This window comes from Eleutherodactylus coqui, chromosome 11 (assembly GCF_035609145.1).
Source record: "Eleutherodactylus coqui strain aEleCoq1 chromosome 11, aEleCoq1.hap1, whole genome shotgun sequence".
In the NCBI taxonomy this organism is placed as follows: Eukaryota; Metazoa; Chordata; class Amphibia; order Anura; family Eleutherodactylidae; genus Eleutherodactylus; species Eleutherodactylus coqui.
The window spans coordinates 90,279,706-90,304,215 of record NC_089847.1 but is presented as its reverse complement, the minus strand read 5'-3'; the positions used below and the strand labels follow the sequence as shown (position 1 = coordinate 90,304,215).

Below are 24,510 nucleotides of genomic sequence, written 5' to 3'. Positions count from 1 at the left end.
GTAGTGCAGCTTGCGGCGCTATTCCTTCCTGTTTTTTAGTGGAGATTAGCGGCAGAGGTTCAGAATGGAATCTCCAATACTGATGTGAATATGACCAAACATGGCTGTGCAAGTGACTCAGTATATAAAGGGTAAAGCATCCTACACATGGGTGAGCGTGATATCAGGCCGTGAAACCTCGCCTGATATCGTCCTCCTCAGCGTGCGATTTACCTGTAGATGTCTTTAAAAACGCCTCCAATCACTTCTGATAAACTCACAAGCGGCAAGTGTTTCCCATTGTTTTCAATCTGAGGCCTCGCATCAGACTGGCATGCACATCGCACACCATATGATGTGTTACCGGACCCATTGAAAACAATGAGTGAGGCGTTCTGAGGGGACGCCCAAAGATAGGACCTGCTGTGTATTTTTTCTGCATGGAAACGAATGGGGTTCATATTCATGAGAGATTTGTGCGTCTCGCAAAACACACAAATCTTGCGCGATTTTCTCGGCTGTACGAAAGCGAACATAACCCAAAGACAGCAGGTGTGTTACCTGGGAGTGAGGATATAATCACACATCATGGAGAAAATTCGCACTAAATTCAGTTTGAGTGACAGTTTTGAGTGTTCACTTTGCATAAGTGTGTAAATGAAGGCTCATGCTGTATGTAGAAGACAAGCGGACCGCTATCTTCTGCATACAGCTGCTGTCTTCTCGGAGCGCTCGTCTGGTATATAGCCGAGCACTCCGAGCGGGGTATGCAGAAGACAAGCATGGCCGCTTGCCTTCTGTATACAGCTGTTTTCTTCTCAAAGCGTTCAGCTGGTATACAGCTTTGAGCGAGAATCGTTGAGTCTAAATGGGGCTTTATGTAGAAGAGGTATCTTTGGGCCCCTCATAGCTTTGCTTCTGGGTTTATATGTAAAACGACATCTGAAGTTGGCGTTTTGCGTGACTGAATGGATGATGAATGTTGATAAGGTTAAGTACCGTATAAATAATTATGCAGCACTCTCTGAAAGATTCAGTGTACAGGAAGCTAACGACCACAAGCCTCTGCTGTGAAGATCAAGACGTGTCTAGCAGACAAGGAAGCCGTTGGTGTTCTCACAACTGTGGACTTTCCACCCCAGAGCCCAAAGGAGCTCAACATCCTTGAATGTGTGTCTACTTAGATCATGAGAAGCAGAAGATGCCCCCAACTGCTAGGACTGAAATTTAGAGCTTTTAATAAGAAGCCTGGACAGATACCTGAAAAATATCAAATAAATCAATGTATGGACACAAGAAATACTGAACAAATTATATCATATTGAGTTTTTTGGTGCAATGTAATATCAAATATGGTATTTGCTGTGAAGCACTCACTAGCTGTTGCCACTTAGCCGAAAAGCCTTCTTTCAGTCCTGAAATAATACCCTATCTAAAAACGGGTGCATGCTATATCAGTCATTAAAAACCTCTCTTTTTTATCTGCAGGTCAGACTGCCTTATTAAGACCATACGTTCAGATGGATACTTCGGCATGTATAGAGGTACGTATCATAACATGGCAAGCCAATCATACTTGTATCCTGTTAGGTAACCAAGCTATTGGAAAAGTAATCACAACACAATGTACATCACTAGAACAAAAATACTGTCTATGAACAATGGATTGGCAATAGAGATGAGCGAGCATACTCGATAAGGCAAACTACTCGATCGAGTAGTGCCTTATTCGAGTACCTGCCCGCTCGTCTCTAAAGATTCGGGTGTCGGAGGGGAGCGGTGTGGGAGAGTGGGGAGGAACAGAGGGGAGATCTCTCTCTCCCTCTCTCCCCCCCGCCCCAACTCACCTGTCACCCACGCCGGCCCCCGAATCTTTAGAGACGAGCGGGCAGGTACTCGAATAAGGCACTACTCACTCGAGTAGTTTGCCTTATCGAGTATGCTCGCTCATCTCTAATTGGCAAGACTCTAATACTGCCGTTCAATAGTTCCAGTTTCAATTCCAGTCCTCTGCTATTTCTATAAGCCTTACTATAAACTATAAATCCAAAAAGCTGCATTTATTGTGTTACCCTACTAGCAGACCTGCTTAGGCCCTAGAAAGTCACTATTGCTGTACACACTGTTCAGCATTTAATGCTGCAGAAATTCTCAATGTCCATTGGTGGGCTTTGATCCATTGTATCCATGATGCAGTTCTGAATTCCCTACTGTAGATCGTCACTCCCCAGACAACAGCTCCTCTGCAGCTTTGGCTCTTACTGTCTCTGTTGCAGTCTCTTGGCAGATCTAGACAGTCTTCAACTATGCAACAAGGGGTATTAGCATCATTGACAGCTACTGCTGCTCAGCCTGTCCTCCCTATGGCTCTTCTGCAGGCCATCACACCTCGTGGCTCCAGCAGCAGCTCCTCTTTGCAGCTCACAAGTCCCCTGCGCTGTCCTCATCTGCTGCAGCATAAAAATCCTTTTCTAGTACCCTAGAACCTTTGGGACCTTTCCAAACATGTGACCTCCTTACAGCCAGTCAAAGCACAGCACATGGGAGGCAATATCTGGGTGCAGTTTTAGCTACTAGGGGTCATTACAATCTCAAGGTTTCCCATCCCTAAGGCCATCTTAACCCTTTAGGGTGAGTCCCTTAAATGCTCAGTGGCCTACCTACCAGAGGGGCAGGACATGTGTCTACTATGGGTCCCCTGCTTATCATGACACTATCATAGCTGCTACCTCCAGCTGCCACAATGGGAAGCTCACTGCATGCATTATAATATAGCCCCTACTGAGTTCAATACTAGCTTTATAAGGATGTATTCACATGGGGCAGTTAAGGTGCAGTTAAAAACATCGTCCATAAACCACATACAGTTTTATCGCGGTTTGTTGATGCAGTTACAGTAAAAACCACCACCGTATTGAGAACTGCTCTGAAAATGCATGCAGTTTTTCTGATGCCGTTTTAACCGCACAATCAGAATACGTCCTATGGCGGTTTCAGAGGAACATATGTGCAAATATGTTCGCCGCTACGAAACGTATTTATACCTGAAAGAGCTTGGAGGATGACAAGAAACGGGCTGATATGTACGTGCCAACAGATAGTTTGGTTATTTTTGTGATCGAAATGCCAATTAACTTGTGTTACACCCTTCCCGTGTAATCTGGAATACCAAATTAGGGCCGGCAGTCTTCTTTTCCCTGGGCTGTACGCAGAGTAACTCCCTCCACCGCCCTTTTCTTAAGCTGCCATAGTCTTCTATGGCAGTTTTCTGCTTTAGGCCCGCTGTCAATGGACGTGACTTCGCCGGTGGTAAATCGCCAGCAAATCACGCCGTCTGAAGCTTTCCATAGCATTGCTATGGAAAGTGCCGGCCCTGTGTCCACGAGTGGACAATCATTGCGATTCTCTGCTTGCGGCCGGCAATTCGCAGCTTGCTGCGAATTGCCACGATACTCTGTGGTCAGCCTATCTGTCAGATAGGCTGACTGCAGAGATTCTTCTGCCGGCTCCTGCTCCCGGCCGGCAGCTTCGCTGCAATGCCCGTGGTCAGGGGGCCTAACACGAACATATATAGAGCACATTCTATCTATTCTCGTTCAAAGACTATGCTTAGCAAAAACACGTTCATCTGAACAAATCTATTGAAATCAAAGGTTCGCTTAATCGCCTTATATGGGTGAGATTTTCATGTATGGCAATGCCTCCGCCCTAAATCCTACAATAGTTAGCTGCCTTCACTGGTAACTGCATGAAGCAGGTCAGAATACCAATCTCCAATACAGATAAATCCTGAAATCCGTTTACATTTGGCAGAACCCTCAATGGACCAATTCAGAGTTGTACATCAGGTTCTTTGATTCCTGCCCATGCCCAGGGCATGAACCGGCATTCATCACGTTGAGGGATATAGCATGGAAAATGCCCACAGTGCGACTGACAGCCAATCCACCAGTCTTTGTAACTCACCTCTAGAACGTGCACCACTCACATTATCAGACAGACTGTACAACACCTTTCTGTACACTTTTTAAAGAGTTTTTCTAGAATAATATTTGCATATTTCTGTACTTGTGGGTTATCTGTCACCATTTTTTAATATATATCATTTGACGCTACCTTGCAGGCTATTGATGCTTTTTAGGCCCAGCGCACACAGATGTATTTGCACTGCGGGAACCGGAGCGGGCGTTCGCCTCTGGCTCCCGCAGTAAATACTGCCCAAAGACATGCTATGCAAAACGCTTTTCCTTGCCCACTAGTGGAAATTAATTGCGATTTTCTGCTCGCAGAGGGCAAAATCGCAGCATGTCCTATTGTAGCGCGGGCCTCGCACAGACGTTGTCTATTGCAGTCAATTTCGAAATCGCTGTAGATCCGCGTAATCGCTAGCGCGTCATTCTTTGCTCTGTGCATGTGCGGCGGCGCGCCAGCTGGCACTTCCAGAGCACAGAGAAGACATCGCACAGGTATGCCGGGGGCACAGGGTATGATTCCGCTGCGAGATCTCACAGTCGGAACCCGACCCGGTCGTGTGCCTTATACCACCTGAATAAATGTTTATATAAAAAAATGTTATTTCTAAGTAATATTTATAAAAAATTATGTTTTGGTGAAATGAAAGGAGTTTAAGGGCTCATGGATCGAGCAGGACATGTCTGCGGTTTTACACTGCGGGAGTGTAAACAAACCACTGCCGCGGCTGATCGCGGAATACGCACGTTTTTCCACGGTCTCCATCAAGGCTATATTGATGGAGACCTCCTGCAGCATAAATCCCTGGGAAATAAAACATGCAAACATTTCTTTACCGCTCGCGTAAATCCGCGGTAAAATAACGCACATGGGCAATAAGCTACTAGGTTCAATAGAACCTAATAGCTGCGTTATCCCACCGCGGATTTACGCCATGTAAACCGCGGTACAAATCCGTTCGTGGGCATTAGCCCTTAGAAATAAATATGAGGGTTTTTTTGCATATATATTGGCGAAACATTTGTGAAATAATTAAAAAAGTGGTGACCGATAACCCACAAGTACCAAACTTTCTTCCACTTCTCAGGAGCTCATATATATATATAATGATATACTTATTATCTGTCTGCAGGTGCTGCTGTAAATTTAACTCTTGTTACACCAGAAAAAGCTATCAAACTAGCTGCCAATGATTTCTTCAGGCACGCGCTATCCAAAGATGGGTAAGTGATGTGATCTGGGTGTGGAAAACTGTAAGGCCTACATGGTATGGATGTATATGTTTCTCTATAGCTGACTCCATAGGCACAATGTATACATTGCGTAGCCTATACTGCGTATACATAGTGTCCATACAGTTACTTGCAATAAGGAGCTGTACTGTGAAAAAGTAGACCTATAGTATGTATTACATATTATACTGTATATTGGGTGAGCATATTAGTCCTTATGGCGGCTGGTACAGACATACTATGTGTTCCCATCAAGCTGATCTTCTGCCATCATTAAAGCAATATCAGTAAGTGTAGCTTCTACAATGTTGTCCCTGATTTTACGTCTCACGATTATGATAACCTTGCTGGAACTGTACATAAAATATCGCCACTTAGTCCTTACAGTTCAGGGTATTAATGGCCATCTTCCTAGCAGAAGCCCTGGGTGCAGGAATGCCAGAGCTGCATTGTCTATATGTGCCACCAGCACTTCTTCAAATGCATATCTCTTGTGTTTGCCCCCAAAAATGTAGTATTTGTTGGCAGGAATTCAGTCCGACATGTAAAAGATAATTAATGTGGATGAGCAGATCAGGAATGACATGAGGGAAAACTCCGCAACAGATGGAGAGGAGGCAGAGCATCTGAGGAAAGTGGGGGCGGCCGATTCTAGGAAGAAACATACTCGAAGGATGGGGAAAAGAGAGAGAAAAAAAGTGGAAGTGTAAAAAAAATATTAAAATAATACATGTTTTCACCCTGCTTTTTGGGTGGGGTATGGGGGGCGGATTTACTGTAAAAACAGAAGGGAGCGGGACACAAGAATGATGTAAACTCCTTTTTCTGTCCTGTTGAAAAACTAGATCCAGATATTTACCTTTAGATTTCTACACTCCTCGATTACCGGTTTACAGGCCTCTGAGTACAGACTGCTGCCACTGCCTGTATTCAGGGAGGGGAAGCAGCCATAGGCGTTAGGTTATGTTCATATTTCCATCAAAGCTTCTGTTAGACTAATTTCACACAGGCGAATGCAATAACGGTATGTGAAATCCGGTCCGATACGGAACTCGCCAACGTGCGATGTCCCTGTGGATACTTTTAGCCATGGCAGGGGATCGCGCTCGCATGCACCTTCCACATCGTACAATGCTTTGCTGGCCTCATTGAAAAATAATGGGTGAGATGGTCCGAGGGAGCACCCAAAGATAGGATATGCTACGATTTTTTTTTTTGCCGCACCGCACTCGAGAAAGAAATTGCTCATGTGTATGATCCCATTTAAAAGAATGGGGTTCATATTCGTGTGAGATTTGAGTGTCTCCAATGCACAAATCTTGCCCGATTTTCTTGGCCGTGTGAAACCGTCCTTACGCTTACAGTGATATCTTTCCCACCAAAACAATGGACAGCTCGGCAGAAGCCAACAGTCCCCATTATACCGATGTAGCAAGTAGAGTTGAGCGAGCACGCTCGGATAAGTCAGTTACTTGAGCGAGCCTCGCTCTTCTTGAATAACTGCATTCTTGTCCGAGCATGCTCGGGGGGGCAGCAGGGGTTAGTGGGGGGGGGGGGGGGGGGAGAGAGATCTCTCCCTCTCTTCCCCGCTACCCCCTGCTATTCCCCGCCCCCCGCCCCCGAGCATGCTCGGACAAGAATGCAGTTACTCGAGAAGAGCGAGGCTCGCTCGAGTAACTGACTTATACGAGCGTGCTCGCTCATCTCTAGTAGCAAGCATTAAGGGAATTGCCAATGTAGTATGCCACACGGCTCTACGATACAAAGTGTATCATGGCTGCACCACACAAATAGACCTTATGTAGCACACCACAGCGGTTTGCCATATCAGAAAGTCAATGTAATATAACAGAACCTTAATGTACTCAATTAACTCTGGTTATGAAACTTTTGGTTTTATAGCAATTTCTTAAAGTTTAGTGGACTAAGACCCCTCTTATAATACGCTGTCTCTGAGCTGTGACATCACTGTCTGCTTTAGACATTAGTTGTGACATCACTAAGTTTACTACTGCTGTTCTGTGACATCACCATGCTCGTTATCCTAATGCTTAGAGCAGGGGAGGTTTCGGCTTACCGCCCTTCCCAGCCTTTATTGCAGCATCTTCTGGCATAAGTTATAAACTTCGAAAAGGAGACCTGTCATGCTTCCTAAGTGGAGCTAACACTATTTCACAGCAAGCATATGTCGAAACTAGATATATAATCTACATAAACAATTTAGTAATTTTGCAACCACACAGCTCTGTAAATCTTCCATTGCTATAAGAACCAGTTGACAGTCATTGCAATCATTCACTGCATTCTGGGGTTATTTTTTTTTTCTTATATTAGTTTACAGAGCATGATGTATAGAGCGCACATCAGAAAACATAAATCCCCAGATCAAGCAATATAAAGACAGTGAACAAGCAGGAGATGCTGAGAGCTTTGAGCTCAGGAGTCTGCATAATTATATACACAGTTCTGTGGAGTAATACACAATAATAAATACTGTATCAGCATAGGTTGCCTTCTCTGTATATTACACTCATTGTCAAAAAAAATCAAATCCCTAGAAGAAGTTGTCATTCAGCTGCAAAACTTGGCATACAGTTACATCTCAGGCAGATATGCAAATGATGAGTTGTGTGATTAGCTGAACAGTTTCGTCACCTGAGGCCCTAAAAGTGGCCCCCGCCTTGGCCTATAAAAAAAGCTTTTAGAGGTAACTTGTGTGTAGTGACCTCTTTTCCTGCTTCTTGACCATTAGACGTGCCTTATGATGCAATCAAAGAGATTTCACCCAGTTAACAGTTGGAGAGGGGCACATTACTGGAATGTGAGAAGCTGTATGGTCGTATTGACGAATTGCCCATCCCTTGAGCCGTTCAGACCAGACTGTTATGAGGTATTGGGACCAGTGGATGTGTAAGGGCACACAAGGCAACTTGACTCAGGATGGCCTTGATAGACCAACAGTAGTCAGGATCGTCTGATCGTCTGACAAGCACCAGCAACTCCAACTGTTTGGTTGTCCGCTGTCCAGAGAGAGGTGTGCCATCGTTACACCCCTGTGTCTGTCAGAACCATTTCCAGTCGCTTGGCTGAAGGACATTTGTTCTCACGGCTCCATTACATGTACGGTCTTGACACCCACCGTTGCAGTGAAAGATTAAACTGGACGCTACGGAGTAGAACCAGGTTGTCTTCAGCGACAAATCCAGGTTTAGTTTGGGCACGGACAACGGTCATGTTCATGTCTGGAGACCCCGGGGTGAGCACTTCAATCCTGCCTTTGCTGTGGAGCAGCACACTGCCCCCACTGCCGGTGTGATGGTCTGGGGGCCATCGCATAGAACAGTTGGTCACCCCTAGTAGTGGTACGAGGGACAATGACAGCTCAGCGATATGTTGAGGATATTCTGCAGCCACATGTGTTCCTCTCATGGCGGCTTCCAAGAGGCATTCTCCAGCAGGATAATGCTTGGCCGCACACACGAGGGGGTCACAGGAATGTCCCCACAACATTACCACACTTCTGTGGCTGCCCGGTCACCAGATTTATTGCCAATAGAACATGTATGGGACCATCTGGGATGCCAACTCCAATAACCTATGAGTTTCCACAATCTGGAGGCTCAGTTACAGCAAATATAGAGTGATATGCTGCAGGATGCCATACAGAACCTGTATGCCTCCATGCTCACCCGTATCACATCTTGTATCCAAGCTAGAGGCGGCCCAACAGGGTACTAGAGCCTCCATGCCCGCCCGTATCACATCTTGTATCCAAGCTAGAGGCGGTACAACAGGGTACTAGAGCCTCCATGCCCGCCCGTATCACATCTTGTATCCAAGCTAGAGGCGGTACAACAGGGTACTAGAGCCTCCATGCCCGCCCGTATCACATCTTGTATCCAAGCTAGAGGCGGTACAACAGGGTACTAGAGCCTCCATGCCTGCCCGCATCACATTTTGTATCCAAGCTAGAGGCGGTACAACAGGGTACTAGAGCCTCCATGTCTGCCCGTATTACATCTTACATCCAAGCTAGATGGGGTACAACAGGGTACTAGATCCTCCCCTCAAGTGTTCAGTTCTCCACAATAAATGGTCCTTTTGCTCTGATATTGTAATCACTTCCTTATATCAATGTTACAATCACACAGAGAAAGGCCCACTATATGGGACAACTCCTTCTAGGGGAGGGATAGTTTTTGACAAGGAGTGAATTTCCATAAGCAAACTTGTAAAATTAAGATGAAAGATAACCCGCTCCCAACTGTGCAACCCTTGTGTACAGGAAACAAGCAGGGGGCCCTCATTCAGGGCAGCACACAGGAAGACGGTAATGTATGTAGTCTGAGACTGCGGGCAGGGAGCAGGAGGAACACATTAAGTCAGATCCTTCTGTTGCCAAAATGCCCTCCACATGCTGCTGTATTCTTCTTCTGAAGGGTTCATTGTAGAGTGCGCAACAAAGCGAAGAGCGAGGGGAGGGGAGCGGGCAGAGGGACTCAAATAATAGCTGTGCCCAAAAATGTCAAGAAGCAGAAATTGTGCTGTCAACATTTTCGATTCTGTAGCACTTAATAGTTTTATAGCTCCACTTGCATGTATTCCGGGAAGTTTGCCACCTGATGTTCACATTCTGCACTGCAGCCATCTGTGAAAAGTTAACCCCTCTCTTTCCTGCACAAGTAATGTTCCAGATACATTGTGATATAAAATCCCAAGTTCTTATGTATATTAAATTCACTTTCCCTATGAAATATTCATCTTTACTTCTTTAGAGATCAGCAGCCATTTATTCTCTTACTGGCTTCTCTATAAGGTTAGAACTCCTATAACACAGACCACATAGTGAAAAACGTGCCACAAATTCACCTTTATTAAAGTCATAAGAAATAAAATCAATTAAAAGTCATAATAGAAATGGGGAGCAGCATGTATGACATTTCGGGTACTCTTAGATAAACCAATTCTCATTTGAACGAGTGACGTCACCACTTGCCCGTCCGCTCTCGTGCAGCCTGTTTAGAAAGCCAGATACATCGCTGGCTCATGCAAAAAAAGCAATTTAGCAATTAATTATATATTTTGTGCACCCAGTATACAAATGTGCCACCTTGAGTCAAAGAGACAGCGCCATAATTTCTCCGAGTCAAGATGTCATTGTAGAATCTTGGTTGCTTCTCCTTCAGGCCGTCTCCACCTGTGTAAGAACACCTGCACTCCTAGCACTGAAATCTTCCATATGCCGCATGCGCCCCTCCTGCGGCATCTTCCCTGTACATGCACCATGAAGCGTGATATATACACTTCAACTTCAATGTGCATGGAAGCCGCAGCAGGGGTGGCGCATGTGGCATATGGAAGATTTCAGTGCTAAGAGCGCAGATGTTCTTACACAGGTGGAGACGGCCGGAAGGAGAAGAGTCCAGGTTTCCACTGTGACATCTTGCAGGAATGATGGCACCACCTCTTTGACTCAAGGCGGCGCATTTGTAAACTGGGCGACAAAATATAAAGCAAGAATTTAATTTATATGTTAAATGGCTTTCTTTACGTGCAAGCATGCATCGACTGGGTATGTCATGCTCAATAGACTAGGGAGGTGGCTTTAAACTAATTGTCTGGTGACAGGTTCCATTTAAGCTATATAAATTGGTCCATCAGACATACAGCCCAAATGTCTTCATACAGTTGTATTAAAATGCGTAGGTGATCATGCTTTTCAATATAGTTCAGAAAACCATATATTGATGTATATTAGCTAAATGTTTTACCCCAAATATATAGGAACCCAGCCTTATAGCTGCAGTATGAAGACGTTGCATGCTTCTACTGAACCAACCTTACATTACAATAGGACCCTATAGAGATCTAAGATTGGTTCAGTAGATCATAGGAAGGTCCGCATATTGTGGCCATAACGCAGACACTAAAATGTGTCTGTATTACAACATTCGACTGGCCCTAAAACTGTCATTTTAAGTGATATAGCATCACGTTGGGCTTGTAACAGGGTGTAAATATGATGTTCCAGGCATATAACTGTTGGTTATGACTTTCCACAAACAAATGACATATTAATGATTTTTTTGCTTTGCGAGCCTAATTAGATAGAATAAGTTATAGAACTGTAGCAGAGATTGGACAGCCACCTGCTGTAAGCTAGCTAATAAGTGGGAACTTGGGAACTATTCCATCAATTACACAAGCTGAGAATAGATTCTGACCCGCATCCTTGATGAGAAACTCACATAACAACAGAATGACTCAACCCATAGGCTCCTCAGAACTGCAGCACGTTTTGGAAAATGGCCATGACAATATGTTTTAGTCACTCTCTACATTTACTGCTGACCCAATTCTCATACAGATATCTCCTGGACTCTAAGGCCGGCTTCACAGGACTGTATTTGCGCTCAGAAAACACAGAGAATAGAACCCATTGAACCCATAAAACCCATTTCAATGGGTTTGTTGACATTTCCGTATTTTGTGTATACCATGGCATGGCGCTCTCGTACTGTAGATGGCTGAACCTTTTAAGCACTGGTCAAACCTTCCCTTCCAAAACAGAGATAATTCAGAAGTAGCATTTATTTATAAAACTAAGCTTTTTTTTTTTTTTACTATGGATTTCGTTTATGGCCCCAGCAACCTGACCAAGAAAGTGTGACTTGATGGCCCTCCTGGCACCCAGCATTTGGGTCATACGCCCTGCTAGCCCTTCCCTAGCTACTCCTCTGGCTGTGTTATCACCACTTCACCTTAAAAAGTCTTTCAGATTGGAGGTATGACTATATGTGGAGCAGAGGTGATGGTCTAAAAGGTTCGTTTTCCCCTTATGAGGATTTCAGTTCTGTAAATTACATAATTAGGTGCTATGTTAGGATTCTCCATTGGAGCCCAAGAGCTTCAAGTTACAACTTTGCTTTGAGGTTATACAAATATTTTGAATACTAAAACTGTGCATTTGTCAAATACCAGAACGTTCTGAAAATATTTTTTGGTTTGTATAGAAGAAGTAATATGAGGGTTGTTTTACGCTGCAGGAAGAAGTTGACACTGATAAAGGAAATGCTTGCTGGTTGTGGTGCAGGAACATGTCAAGTAATAGTCACTACGCCTATGGAGATGCTGAAGATCCAGCTACAGGATGCTGGAAGACTGGGTAAGAAATGCATTATTATTTGAAGTGCAAAGTTAGTTTGAAGGGACTCCACCTGAAAGTTAGCTGAGGGGACTCCACCTGAAAGTTAGCTGAAGGGGCTCCACCTGAAAGTTAGCTTAAGGGACTCCACCTGAAAGTTAGCTTTAAGGGATTCCACCTGAAAGTTAGCTTGAAGGGATTCCACCTGAAAGTTAGCTGAGGGGACTCCACCTGAAAGCTAACTGAAGGAACTCCACCTGAAAGTTAGCTGAAGGGACTCCACCTGAAAGTTAGCTGAAGAGACTCCACCTGAAAGTTAGCTTGAAGGGATTCCACCTGAAAGTTAGCTGAGGGGACTCCACATGAAAGCTAACTGAAGGAACTCCACCTGAAAGTTAGCTGAAGGGACTCCACCTGAAAGTTAGCTGAAGAGACTCCACCTGAAAGTTAGCTTGAAGGGATTCCACCTGAAAGTTAGCTGAGGGGACTCTACCTGAAAGCTAGCTGAAGGAACTCCACCTCAAAGTTAGCTGAAGGGACTCCATCTGAAAGCTAGCTGAAGGAACTCCACCTCAAAGTTAGCTGAAGGGACTCCATCTGAAAGCTAGCTGAAGGGACTCCATCTGAAAGCTAGCAGAAGGGGCTCCACCTGAAAGTTGTGCTGTTGTACTATATTCCATTGAGTGCCATATGTGAGCTTCTAGAAACAAATGCCCCAGTAATACAGCATGTCATTGAACATGGCAGAATTTAGATATAGAATATATATATATATATGCAACTTAACTACGTGAACTCGGCAAAAAATTAGCATGTGTTGGCGAGAAGTCAAAAAGTACCTCAAGTCCCCTAACTAGTCAATATAGTCATATATATATATATATATTAATTTCTGTTTTCTATTCTTTATACACAGCCAAACGACTGAACACATTTGCACCAAATTTGCCACATAGGTAAATCAGGCGCTTTGGATATATGTATATACTAAGAATAATATACCTCACATACATATGTGTATACTGGGGAGAATATATCTAACATAAATGAGTTTACTGAGGCCTATACCAATCTGCACCAAATTTGCCACATAGGTAAATCAGGCACTTCTGAAGGTTTTAGATGAGGTTTCAGCTTTCTAGGACCTACGTTCTCAAAATATTTGCAAAAAATTGGAACATAAATGCAAAGACGGTCTTGGGTCTGCTGAGAAGCTTCGGCTGCTCAGTCACCAGGCATGAGCTTTGCCATAGGAGTCTTTCGTCCAAGTGTAGAGTTCCTTTTTGGAGGCATGACTGATCTAAAAAAGCTTTAATTTATGAGAATGCTCAAATTCAGTATAGGTACAGCCAGTTCATGGCGAGTAAAGAAAAATGGCTGGGTTGTTATGTGCAAAGATTTGACATCTCACCAGTGGCGTCCCGAAGAGATTTTAATTAATATTTGCACTTCTATTCTGACTTTTTGCAACTATGTCCAGAAGGGTAGGTCCTAGAGAGCTGAACCCTGGTCTAAAACCTTCTGAAGCGTCACATTTACCTATATTGCAGACTGGTCCAGTTGTTTGGCCGTGCATAAACAACAGACAACAGAAATCCATTTATCTTGTGGATATGTGAGATACATTTGCAGGCCATATCGACACTTTGCTGAAAGTTGCCACTTCCATGTAAAAAAAAAATGAGATATGGGACCTCATTATCAACCTTTTTTTATAGTCCCATTGATCAACATAGATTATGTTATTTTCAGTTATGTCATGTCGAAAAATCTGAAAATATGCATTAATTCTTTATTTATTGTATTTTCTTAGCGGCCCAGAAAAAACTTATGGCCAATCAAGCCGGACTGAATGGTGCAGCTGTGGAAGCCAATACAGTACGACCCACGGCCATGGCAATCTCCAAGGAACTTCTGAGAAGCAAAGGCATTGCTGGACTGTATAAAGGCCTGGGAGCCACTATACTAAGGTTACTACACACAGCATCCAGTATTGGTGTATACATGTTCACTGATACATTGTACATTTGGCAATATAAACCGCTAAAGAGAGCTGTCATTCATTGTATTATGTGACCACAGAAGCCTCATATAGAGAATAAAACACAAAGTAATGCAATCAATGTTACTAATGGATGATGAATACTCTGTGCTATAGATGTAGGAAAAGTAGCATCATTTTACATCAAGACTAGAAGGCACACAATACATCTGCTGGCATAGAATGAATAGGCCAGGATGTTGTGTGAAGCTCTGCCAGTTTGCCCACCCTCTTTGGCACTTATCCTCTGTGCCAGCTTCTTATCACTCGTTACAATGACTTTTAATATTAAAGGCCACTACAAAACAAAATGAGCAGCTGCACAGCTTTTTGTCAATGTGTTCTCTGTAATTTTCTTTGGATTGCTTGTCATCGTCCTTTACTGTTCCTTGTATTACAGGGATGTGCCCTTCTCAATTATTTATTTTCCTCTGTTCGCCAACTTGAACAAACTCGGTCAGAAGACGCCAGATGAGAAGGCTCCCTTCTTTGTATCATTCCTGGCAGGCTGTGCTGCAGGGAGTACGGCTGCGGTCGCTGTTAACCCTTGTGATGGTAAGTCTTACAAGTAGAGGGTGTAAGCAAAGCTAATTACCATATAACGTGGGTTCTTATGGCCGGCTGAATGGGATCTGCTCAAATGCAGGGCTGTGGAGTCATGAACCTCAGACGCCTCAATTTTTCCAGACTCTGACTTCTTCATGTATGAAGTGATACATTCACTGGGTTAAATGGTGACATCAGACTTTTCAACACCATTATGATAAAAATGTATGTAGATAGAACATAAAATATATTTATTGGAATACAATGTCAGAACATAAAATTTTACTAAATTGTAAATATGCAACACACTATGCATTTAAAGGGGTTGTCCCGCGGCAGCAAGTGGGTCTATACACTTCTGTATGGCCATATTAATGCACTTTGTAATGTACATTGTGCATTAATTATGAGCCATACAGAAGTTATCAAAAGTTTTATACTTACCTGCTCCGTTGCTGGCGTCCTCGTTCCCATGGTGCCGACTAATTTTCGGCCTCCGATGGCCAAATTAGCCGCGCTTGCGCAGTCCGGGTCTTCTGCTTTCTTCAATGGAGCCTCTCGTGCAGGATGCCGGCTCCGTGTAGCTCCGCCCCGTCACGTGCCGATTCCAGCCAATCAGGAGGCTGGAATCGGCAATGGACCGCACAGAAGAGCTGCGGTCCACGGAGGAAGAAGATCCCGGCGGCCATCTTCACTGGTAAGTATAGAAGTCACCGGAGCGCGGGGATTAAGGTAAGCGCTGTGCTGGTTTTTTTTTTAGTCCCTGCATCGGGGTTGTCTCGCGCTGAACGGGGGGGGGGGGGGGGGTTGAAAAAAAAAAAACCCGTTGCGGCGCGGGACAACCCCTTTAATGAGTGGGAAGGAAAGTCTTCATCAGAAACGCAGTAAACAAAATTTGTGCAGTTTATGAATTAGTCCTCAGAAATAGTATCACCTCCACCAGATCCTCCTTCATAGATAAATCTGATCTAATTACACTCTTACCAGCCCCTAGATGGAGTTGTTGTTTTGTTGCAAAACGCGTCATGCAGTTACATCTCACGTAGATATGTAAATGATGAGAGTTGTGGTGATTAGATGAACGGTCTTGTCACCTGAGGCCCTAAAAGTGGTTCCACCTCTGGCCTATAAAAAGGCTCTCAGAGGCTACATTTTTGTAGTGACCTCTTTTTCTGCCCGCCACTAGGGCTGTTCAGACCGGACTGTTAGAAGATGTTGGGACCAGTCTATGTGTGAGGGCACACAAAGCGAATGGGGTCAAAACACCCTTAATGGACCACCAGTAGAGAGAATTGTCTGACAAGCACTAGCAGGCTTCAACTGTTTTGTGTCCACCATCCAGAGACAGGTGACGCCATCGTTACACCCTTGTGTCTGGCAGAACCATTTCCAGAAGTTTGGCTAAAGCACATTTGGTCTCAGGTTGCCCATTACATGTACGGCCTTTGACACCCACCCGGTGTCATGAATTATGAAACTGGACTGCTAAGGAGTAGAACTGGGTTTTTTTCAGTGATGAATCAAGGTTCAGTTTGGCCGCTGATGATGGTAATGTTCGTGTCTGGAGACCTCAGGGTGAGCGCCACAATTCAGCCCTTGCTATTAAGTGGCACACTGCCCCCACTGCTGGTGTGATGGTATAGGGGAGCATCACATACAATAGTTGGTCATCCCTAGTAGTGGTATGAGGGACAATGACAGCTCAGCGATATGTTCAGGACATCCTGCAGCCACACGTGTTCCTCTCATGGCGGCTTCCAAGAGGCATCTTCCAGCATGATAATACTCCGCACGCACAAGAGTGTCACAGGAATGTCCCCATAACATTGTCATACTTCAATGGCTGTCCAGTCGCCAGATTTACCGCCAATAGACCATGTAAGGGACCATCTGGGACACCAACTTCGACAGCCTAACAGGATAACTGAATGTGGGGGATTTTAACCCAGTAATATTTTATCTGATGTCAGGAAGTCAGGAACATACATAGCAATAATGAGACCCCATACAAAAGTCCCTCCACCATCAAAAAATGTCCTGCTCAGTCATACAGCCTTGGCTTTACCTCTCAGTGTGTGCTTACCTCTGGAGCAAGCAGTCAGTTACTAGGCTGAAGTAGGAGGTGGTTGGACTCCACACCACGGAGATCGAGCCACTGCACCACTCATCAGCCTCCTCAGATTGGGACACATTTGGATTAGATTGCAGGCGGATGGCAGTAGGCAACACTGGCAGAGCCAAAACTAGAAGTTAAGAAGCAGCAAAGAGAGCTAGCCACATGCCAAAGAGGTTGGCCAGAAATGTTAAAACATTTGACTGGCAGAGCATCTTTCTGCTTTTTGGCCAGCTGAATCTTGTGACTATTCTAGGCATGCAAAGACACAGCAGACTCCGAGAAAAGAAGTAGATCAGGGTGGTGGCATGGCTTCACATGACAGTAGGGTGAAGTGGGCTGGCACTGGGATTATTAACCAAATTAAAAAAATATGGCTTTGCCCCAATTGGTGAGATTGGTGTGGGACCATTCTCAGTACCCCTGCCCACAGGCCTCATAGCAGCTGCATGGTCTGCCTCCATTATAGCCACACCACTGTCTGAATGTATTTGGTCTAAATACACTCTGTTGTCATCCTTTAAGTAATATGCACACTGATTTTAACTGCTTTGTCAAATAAAGTTGCATTTTCTCTTACTCCTGTTTTTCAGTGATAAAAACAAGATTACAATCGTTACAAAGGGGTGTAAATGAGGATACATACTCAGGAATTATAGACTGTACCAGGTAAATATGTAGCAGATACTCTATGATTAAGGACCACAGAAACGTGTAAGCAAAGTTACAAATCGATGTCTTTTAGTCGCTCCCGGAATGACTGCCAAGATGGATCTTTTGTATCTATCTTGAAAGAATGTGCAAAACTCCCATTTGAGACAATGTGCTATTAGCCCCACCCCCGTCCCGCCTCCTTTCATTGCAAATAGTGCAGAGGGTCGGAGAGGGGGCGGGAGCTCAGTTCCTGCTCATGGCTCTTCCATTCCCCCCCCCCCTGCAGATGAGGGCGACGTATATAGGCTCGGCGTGAAAACCGAGCCGATATACGTTCGCGGGAATGCAGCCTTAGATAGCATTCAGAGACTTTAACATACTGGCTCTGTTTGAAGTAACACCCCTTTTTTTTAATGAGCTGGTACTCGTAATCTCTGTAATATCTGTTATTACAAAGCATGTACTTCTGTAACGTAACAATATCACATTCAAGCATGGAAGGACGGTACCAAAACAGTATGTATGACTTCGTGTCATCCAGCAACTTTCGAACATTTCTGTCACTAACACCGAATTACGATCCGTGTAATTCGGCATATTTTTCTTCTATAGTTGCTGAAATTCATCTTCCTAATCAGGTTATTAAGTCCTTTTATACTATACTACTTAAATAAGGGAGTCACTTCTGCCGATTTATTAAAGTATAATGTAAGTTTCTGGCACAGCTGTTACGTGTGCTGCTGGGATCTGTAGTTCTAAGCTTCCTAGCAGCACAGCCCTCACAGGGTTAATTGATTGAGCCGGCTGGGTGTGGTACTTCCTGCTAGCCAAACTCCTGGGTCTGTGCTCATATATAAACCCAGCTCCTTGTTAGTCTGTCTGGTGCTCAGAATTTAGCAAAAGACACAAATAGTAAATCTGCCCCAGTGGTTCCATCTAAGAACCCCAAAAAGTCACAACACAACAAACAAACGTTTTTGTCAAATGTCAATTGAAATATAAAAATTATTAATTTTAATAGTAACATAAAATAAATGAATTGTTTTAACCGTAATCCCTAACACATTCTATATTTTTGATTTGCAGGAAGATCTGGAGAAGCGAGGGTCCCCTGGCTTTCTTCAAGGGTGCATATTGCAGAGCTTTGGTCATTGCTCCACTCTTTGGGATTGCACAAGTTGTTTATTTTATAGGAATTGGTGAATATATTCTGAGCTTTTTACCCTCCAGGCATGATTAATGACAACCATCAAATTCTACCCCCCTTTACTAATTCCCTCACTTTTGGCTCTTCTTGCCAATCCTTTCATGGATACTTCCTGCCCCTGCCTATTTATTGGTCATGGGTTTACACAATGGAAGACCTTCTTTTACCAACGTCGTGGTATGGTCCACATATGTTGAGGTTACTTGCAGAACCTTTTCGGCAACTTACCTAGCTTTCCTTACTTGAAGGCATGAAACAATCATACAGAAATGGGCAAGATGGTAACAATTCAAAGGAATCAGCTTCAGGCTAATTTAACTCACAGCTTGCTGGAACAGATTGAGAAGGTCTTTGTTTCGGAAAGTACAATTGTATCATTAGTGTTTGCTCAGCTGCATGGACCTGCAACACAGTGGTCTCATGGCCATATTCCCATCTTAAATTCTAGAATGTGTATTTATTGGTAATATTGAATGCCTGAACATAAGTGAGCATTTGAGCTAATTACAATTAGATTAATTATAATTTAATACAATTACCAGATTATCTGAAAGATTTATGTCCACCGATTCAAAATACATAGAAACTGTCTGCATAGCTGCAAATTACACTGCTCAATACTACTTAAATTGGCACTTAAATTCGAACATTTTTTGGGCAACTTTGTGGCACTGATTCTGAAAATGGCACCAATTTTGCTAGATTGTCTCTAATTTTAATGAATACCTAATTTGAAAAACATAAAAATGTTAAAAAATGTATCGGTGAGGCATAGCCTCGATGTGGGTCATCGGGACAATCATATTGGATCTCCAGGACTAATCTGCCGTCATGGGCCTGTCCCATCTGCCATCATGGGCCTGTCCCATCTGCCTTGATACCTTTCTTCCATTACCTTAATATACTGATTGGCCTCTCCCTGTGTTCCTCACTAAAATCATCCCCATTTTCTGCATACTTGTATAAGTAGCTATGGAGAAGGTCAATCTTTATCCTCAAAGTTCGCAGGCATCTTTTGCGTCAATTCTTCAGAATTGCTTTATGGTTGCCCAATAAGTTCTTGACAACTGAGCCATAATTGCACCGGTCGGAGGCTTCAACATCATTTATAACTTTTGTGAAATTCAAATTGTTGATGGGTTTACAAAGTTGAAGACCATCAATGAATACATTAGATTACAACAGTGTTCAAAAGCAAAAAAAACAGACCAAACCTTGCTGTATGTCAGCAGCTACAGTATCTCCGAAAGTAGAGTCGATTCGGCAACACTGATTTCATTTTTTGATTTGCTATCAACAAAATCCCCTAAAATCATTCAAAAACCATTTGCAACTAAAAAACTTAAGTTTTCTGCCTTCTGATAAAAGTATGGCTGGTCATCAAAAATATGCAACTTGTATAATGATGTCTAAAACTAGAATCTACTTGATTTGGTGGAACAATTGGCAGGTACTTTGTAAATTCTGTGTGTTTTTGTGTATATATATATACATATTGTGGCAATTTTGCTATTGCTTGTGGGTTCATTAAAATGTTCATGTTGCTCCATCTTCTAAGACCTGCACATGATAGAAGAAGGAACATACTATGGGACCATCATTTTTTATAGGCTCCATGGTGGCTTTTGGTTGCTGTAAAACTGAAAATAACCTTACAACTTTTTTTCCCATAGGGAAACATTGAGTTTGTAAGACAGCAGCTGTGTCCTGTGATGTTACCATGACCGTGTTGTAACTAGAAGTCATGACCGTAATGAATCATAAGTCTTATATATCAATACTGGAAATGTGTCTGTCAGCGAGAGCTAGTCAGAAGGATGGCTTCATCTACAGTAACTTCATTGATTGACAAATTTCCTTGTGTATAAACTCATATAGGGAAGGATGAGTCTGAGGAAGCTACACCCCGCTCTCACTCAGAAGCACAGGTCTAGGTATATGATACATTGCCGTGGCATTAATGTATCTATAACAATATGTGTTTATGTATAATGCCTCTATACGTTTATATATAGTGTATCATGTGCTGCTCGCAGAAGTTGGGGTAGCATAGAACTTACAGGTCCACTCTAAATTATAGTTCACCGGTCAAGTCAACATCAAAGCCAGCTTCTTCTCACATCAGAGGTGCACATCTTGAAGTACTCCCTGCTTTCTACATCTGCATCCAATTGTATAGCCATATGTCAGCCTTTGACCATAATGCAGAATAAAAATGTATACCACGTGCGATACAATTCTATTGTATGGGAAAGTGTAGTCTGTTGCTCTTTCCTATACAGTAAAAAAAAGTAATGCCGATGCATGCCAACCCAACGGAGGCCAAAAGACACTTTTGTCTTTAATCAGGTGAAAGGGGGACTACGACTACGCACATATTCCAAATGTGTTCACTGAATATGGTGTGAACATCGCCTAACCCCCTCTTTATGCATGCTACCTTTAAATGGGCTGTCTAGTCTTGTGTAAATAACTTATTGTACTGTATAATGAAAAGTTCAGCAACTTTTTGAAATACATTATTTTTCCTTATTTTCGTAATCTCCAAGATCTGTGAACAGAACCATTGCTGTTTACATATAGAGACTGAAGAAATGTACAGACCTAAGGGTATGTTCACACAGCGGAATTCACTACCGAATGTTCTACATGAATTCTGCCTCAAAAATATAACTTCTTGAATAGATATGAGCGAGCATACTCGGTAAAGCGATATACTCGAGAGTGCATCACCTTTTTCGAGTACCTGCTGGCTCTTCCCTGAAGATTCGGGGGGGCCGTGGGGGGTTGCAGAGGGGATCGGGAAGGAGAGAGAGAGGGATCTTTCTCACTTTCCTCCCCGTTCCTCCTCGCTGCCCCGCACCGACCCCCGTGGCTCTCCCGAATCTTCAGGGAAGAGCCAGCAGGTACTCGAAAAAGGCAATGCTCTCTCGAGTATATTGCCTTACCAAGTATGCTCGCTCATCTCTATTCTTGAAGCGTAAACTCGCTCAGTGCAGATGCTCCCATAAGTGCGGTGTCACTGCCCTTCCCCAAACAGCTATTTGTGATGTCACTGCTAATCCCCACCCCCAACAACAATGTGTGGCCTCACTGCTTCCCCCTTTCCCAAACAACAGGAGGTAATTGATTACTTTTAACAAAAGATAATAATTAATTACCTCCTGACATAACTTTTCTTTGGCCACTTACTGCAGCTGGAAGAGGACCACGCTGCCCTGTCTCACTGATCTTCCATGGCTGTTATCTACAGGCGGTGCATCCCCAGAATGCCCTCTGCCCTCTGGAGGACAGCAGCCAGCAGAAGGCAGAACTTCCTTATCTGACATCACTACACAGGGATCGGAGCAGCACCAGCCTGGGAGCTCTGGTGGCACCCTGGAATCAGTTGCCTAGACTATATACACTGCAGCATATAGACATCAGTGAGAATTATTAGGTCTGTAGACGTTTGCAGCCTCTAGATGTAGTTGAATAGCGCTAACTTATTCCCCAGCGTTTTCAAGTAACTTTTTAGGTCAACCTTGAGCCGGCTACCTGAACCACGCACAAGCATTGAACTCGCAACCTTCGGTTTAGGACTGCATTTCTGCTGCCTTAGCACTCTGTGCCACACGAGGCTCTATGTTAAGAATGTTATGAATATTTCCATCCACTGACAGCAATCAGAGATTTAAACATTTGTGAGTGTATTAAAATGTTGCAGAACTTTTTTTATGCAATACAAATTCAATTTTCAGCAGAGCTGCCATAGACAAAGTTGAATGAGCAAGGTGTTGCAGTCCCATGTGGCGGCGAACAGTCATCAGTATGATGTTTATTTGCTGTAGTGTTTTTAGATGTCACTTCAATGTTCATGATGTAATTTAAAGAGACAGAAACGTGTATTTTAGATTGTGCACCAGATTGTATTTTGCTTTCTACTTTTACATTATGGGATCTACAGAATTACACACAATGTGCTTTATGGTGGTTGGGAATTAGACAATAGTTTCATACAAACCAAAATGTTACACAAATCAAACCTTGAAGACCCCTAAATCATTTTCTGCGTAACATGCAAATAATTAACATTGAAAGGGAAGCTGTCACATTCAAAGTGCAGTCTATTCTGTAGGCATCATGTTATAGAGCAAGACGAGCTGAGCAGATTCATTTATAGGTCTGTGGGAAAAGATTCAATGTCATTTTTAATAGATTGATCTAAACCAGTGCACTTTCCAGGAGTCCAGTGGGCGGTTCAACTTAGTGATTGACAGCTAGCTATCTGTTATGATCGTGTGGGCAAACTAAGCATGGGGCTCACACGATCATGACTAAAGTGGACAGGGTACCCACATGGGTTTCTGGTAAACTGACCCTGTGCTACGGTAAGGTTGACCTGGCCCTACCTAAGCCAATAAGGGCAGCCCAGCGGTCTTCGGATCTGGGCCCTAGCTGATCCTAGGAGCCACGCACCAGAACAGGACACATACACATGCCAGGGACTGAACCACAGGACACATAGCGCCAGAATACACAGCATACAGCAGCCATAATGCAAACACTAATAGCAGATGACAAGCTGAATATAAATGCGAGATGTTAGTTCGCACATTGGCCAATGAACTTAAGCTGCAAGGCCCCTCGTATCTTGCAGTCCCTACACTAGCAAGACACATCTACTAGAGGGCCCTAGGGGCCAACCTAGCGCAAACATATCAAACAAACTCAACAGACCAAACTGACACAAAATAAACGTACAAACGGACATGAACCACAAGGCACAGATCACACAGCAAGCTGTAACAGCACACAGATAGCAGGTCACACAGCAAGCTAACACAAAACTGACAGAATATAAACGAACAAACGGACATGAACCAGCAAGACACAGATCACACAGCAAGCTTCAACAGACAAGGATTCATGACTGCTCACCCTGAACACCAGACAGAGACTGACCAGGAGCTGGGTTTATATGTGAGCACAGATCCAAGTGATTGGCTAGCAGGAAGTACCACACCCAGCCAGCTCAATCAATTAACCCTGAGAGTGTTGTGCTGCTAGGAAGCTTAGAACTACGGATCCCAGCAGCACACGTAACACTATCTTTGTATGTAGGTTCTGTGGAATATCTATGTGCTATATAAATTAGTAAAATAAAATAATAAGGAAAGGTTGTCAATCATTGGGTAAGACCGCCCACTGGACTCCTGAATCCAGAATGAGAAGAGGTTTGCATCTATAAATTACAAGTTATGCTGAATCTTTTCCCATAACATTGTAGTATCAATGTGCTCAGCATTCCCTACTCTATAATATGACGCCTGCAGAACGGACTGCATTTTCAACATGACTGGTTCCCTGTAAATGGGTTGTCTCAAAAGGGCAACCACTTTCCAAATGATGTATCAGGGCAATGGACAATGGTCAGCTCGTATTTAAAAACAGATCTACATGAGATATCCTCCTTAACAAAAAGCATAAACTGCAAGGAGGTCTATGCCATCTGCAGGAGAAGAAATGCCTAAGTCACAGCAGGAAATATATTTATTAATATTGGTGACTTGTCCAAGCAGTAGGCCAGTCTCTCCCCAGTGCAGCATGTGCTATATTCATCCATAGGGCTCATTAAAGGCG

The 24,510-nt window shown here is 43.6% G+C and overlaps 1 protein-coding gene across 1 annotated transcript in view; it reads left to right on the top strand.

The window, feature by feature from the left end:
- Window positions 1-21,776, top strand: part of SLC25A22 (solute carrier family 25 member 22) — a 59,211-nt gene extending 37,435 nt beyond the window's left edge. The window contains exons 4-10 of the mRNA XM_066583010.1: window positions 1,468-1,523; window positions 5,084-5,174; window positions 12,230-12,348; window positions 14,141-14,297; window positions 14,769-14,923; window positions 17,621-17,696; window positions 18,768-21,776. Of these exons, the coding sequence (XP_066439107.1) occupies window positions 1,468-1,523; window positions 5,084-5,174; window positions 12,230-12,348; window positions 14,141-14,297; window positions 14,769-14,923; window positions 17,621-17,696; window positions 18,768-18,921 (808 nt within the window). The 3' untranslated portion in view covers window positions 18,922-21,776. The remainder of the gene's footprint in view (window positions 1-1,467; window positions 1,524-5,083; window positions 5,175-12,229; window positions 12,349-14,140; window positions 14,298-14,768; window positions 14,924-17,620; window positions 17,697-18,767) is intronic.
- Window positions 21,777-24,510: the final 2,734 nt, after the last annotated feature.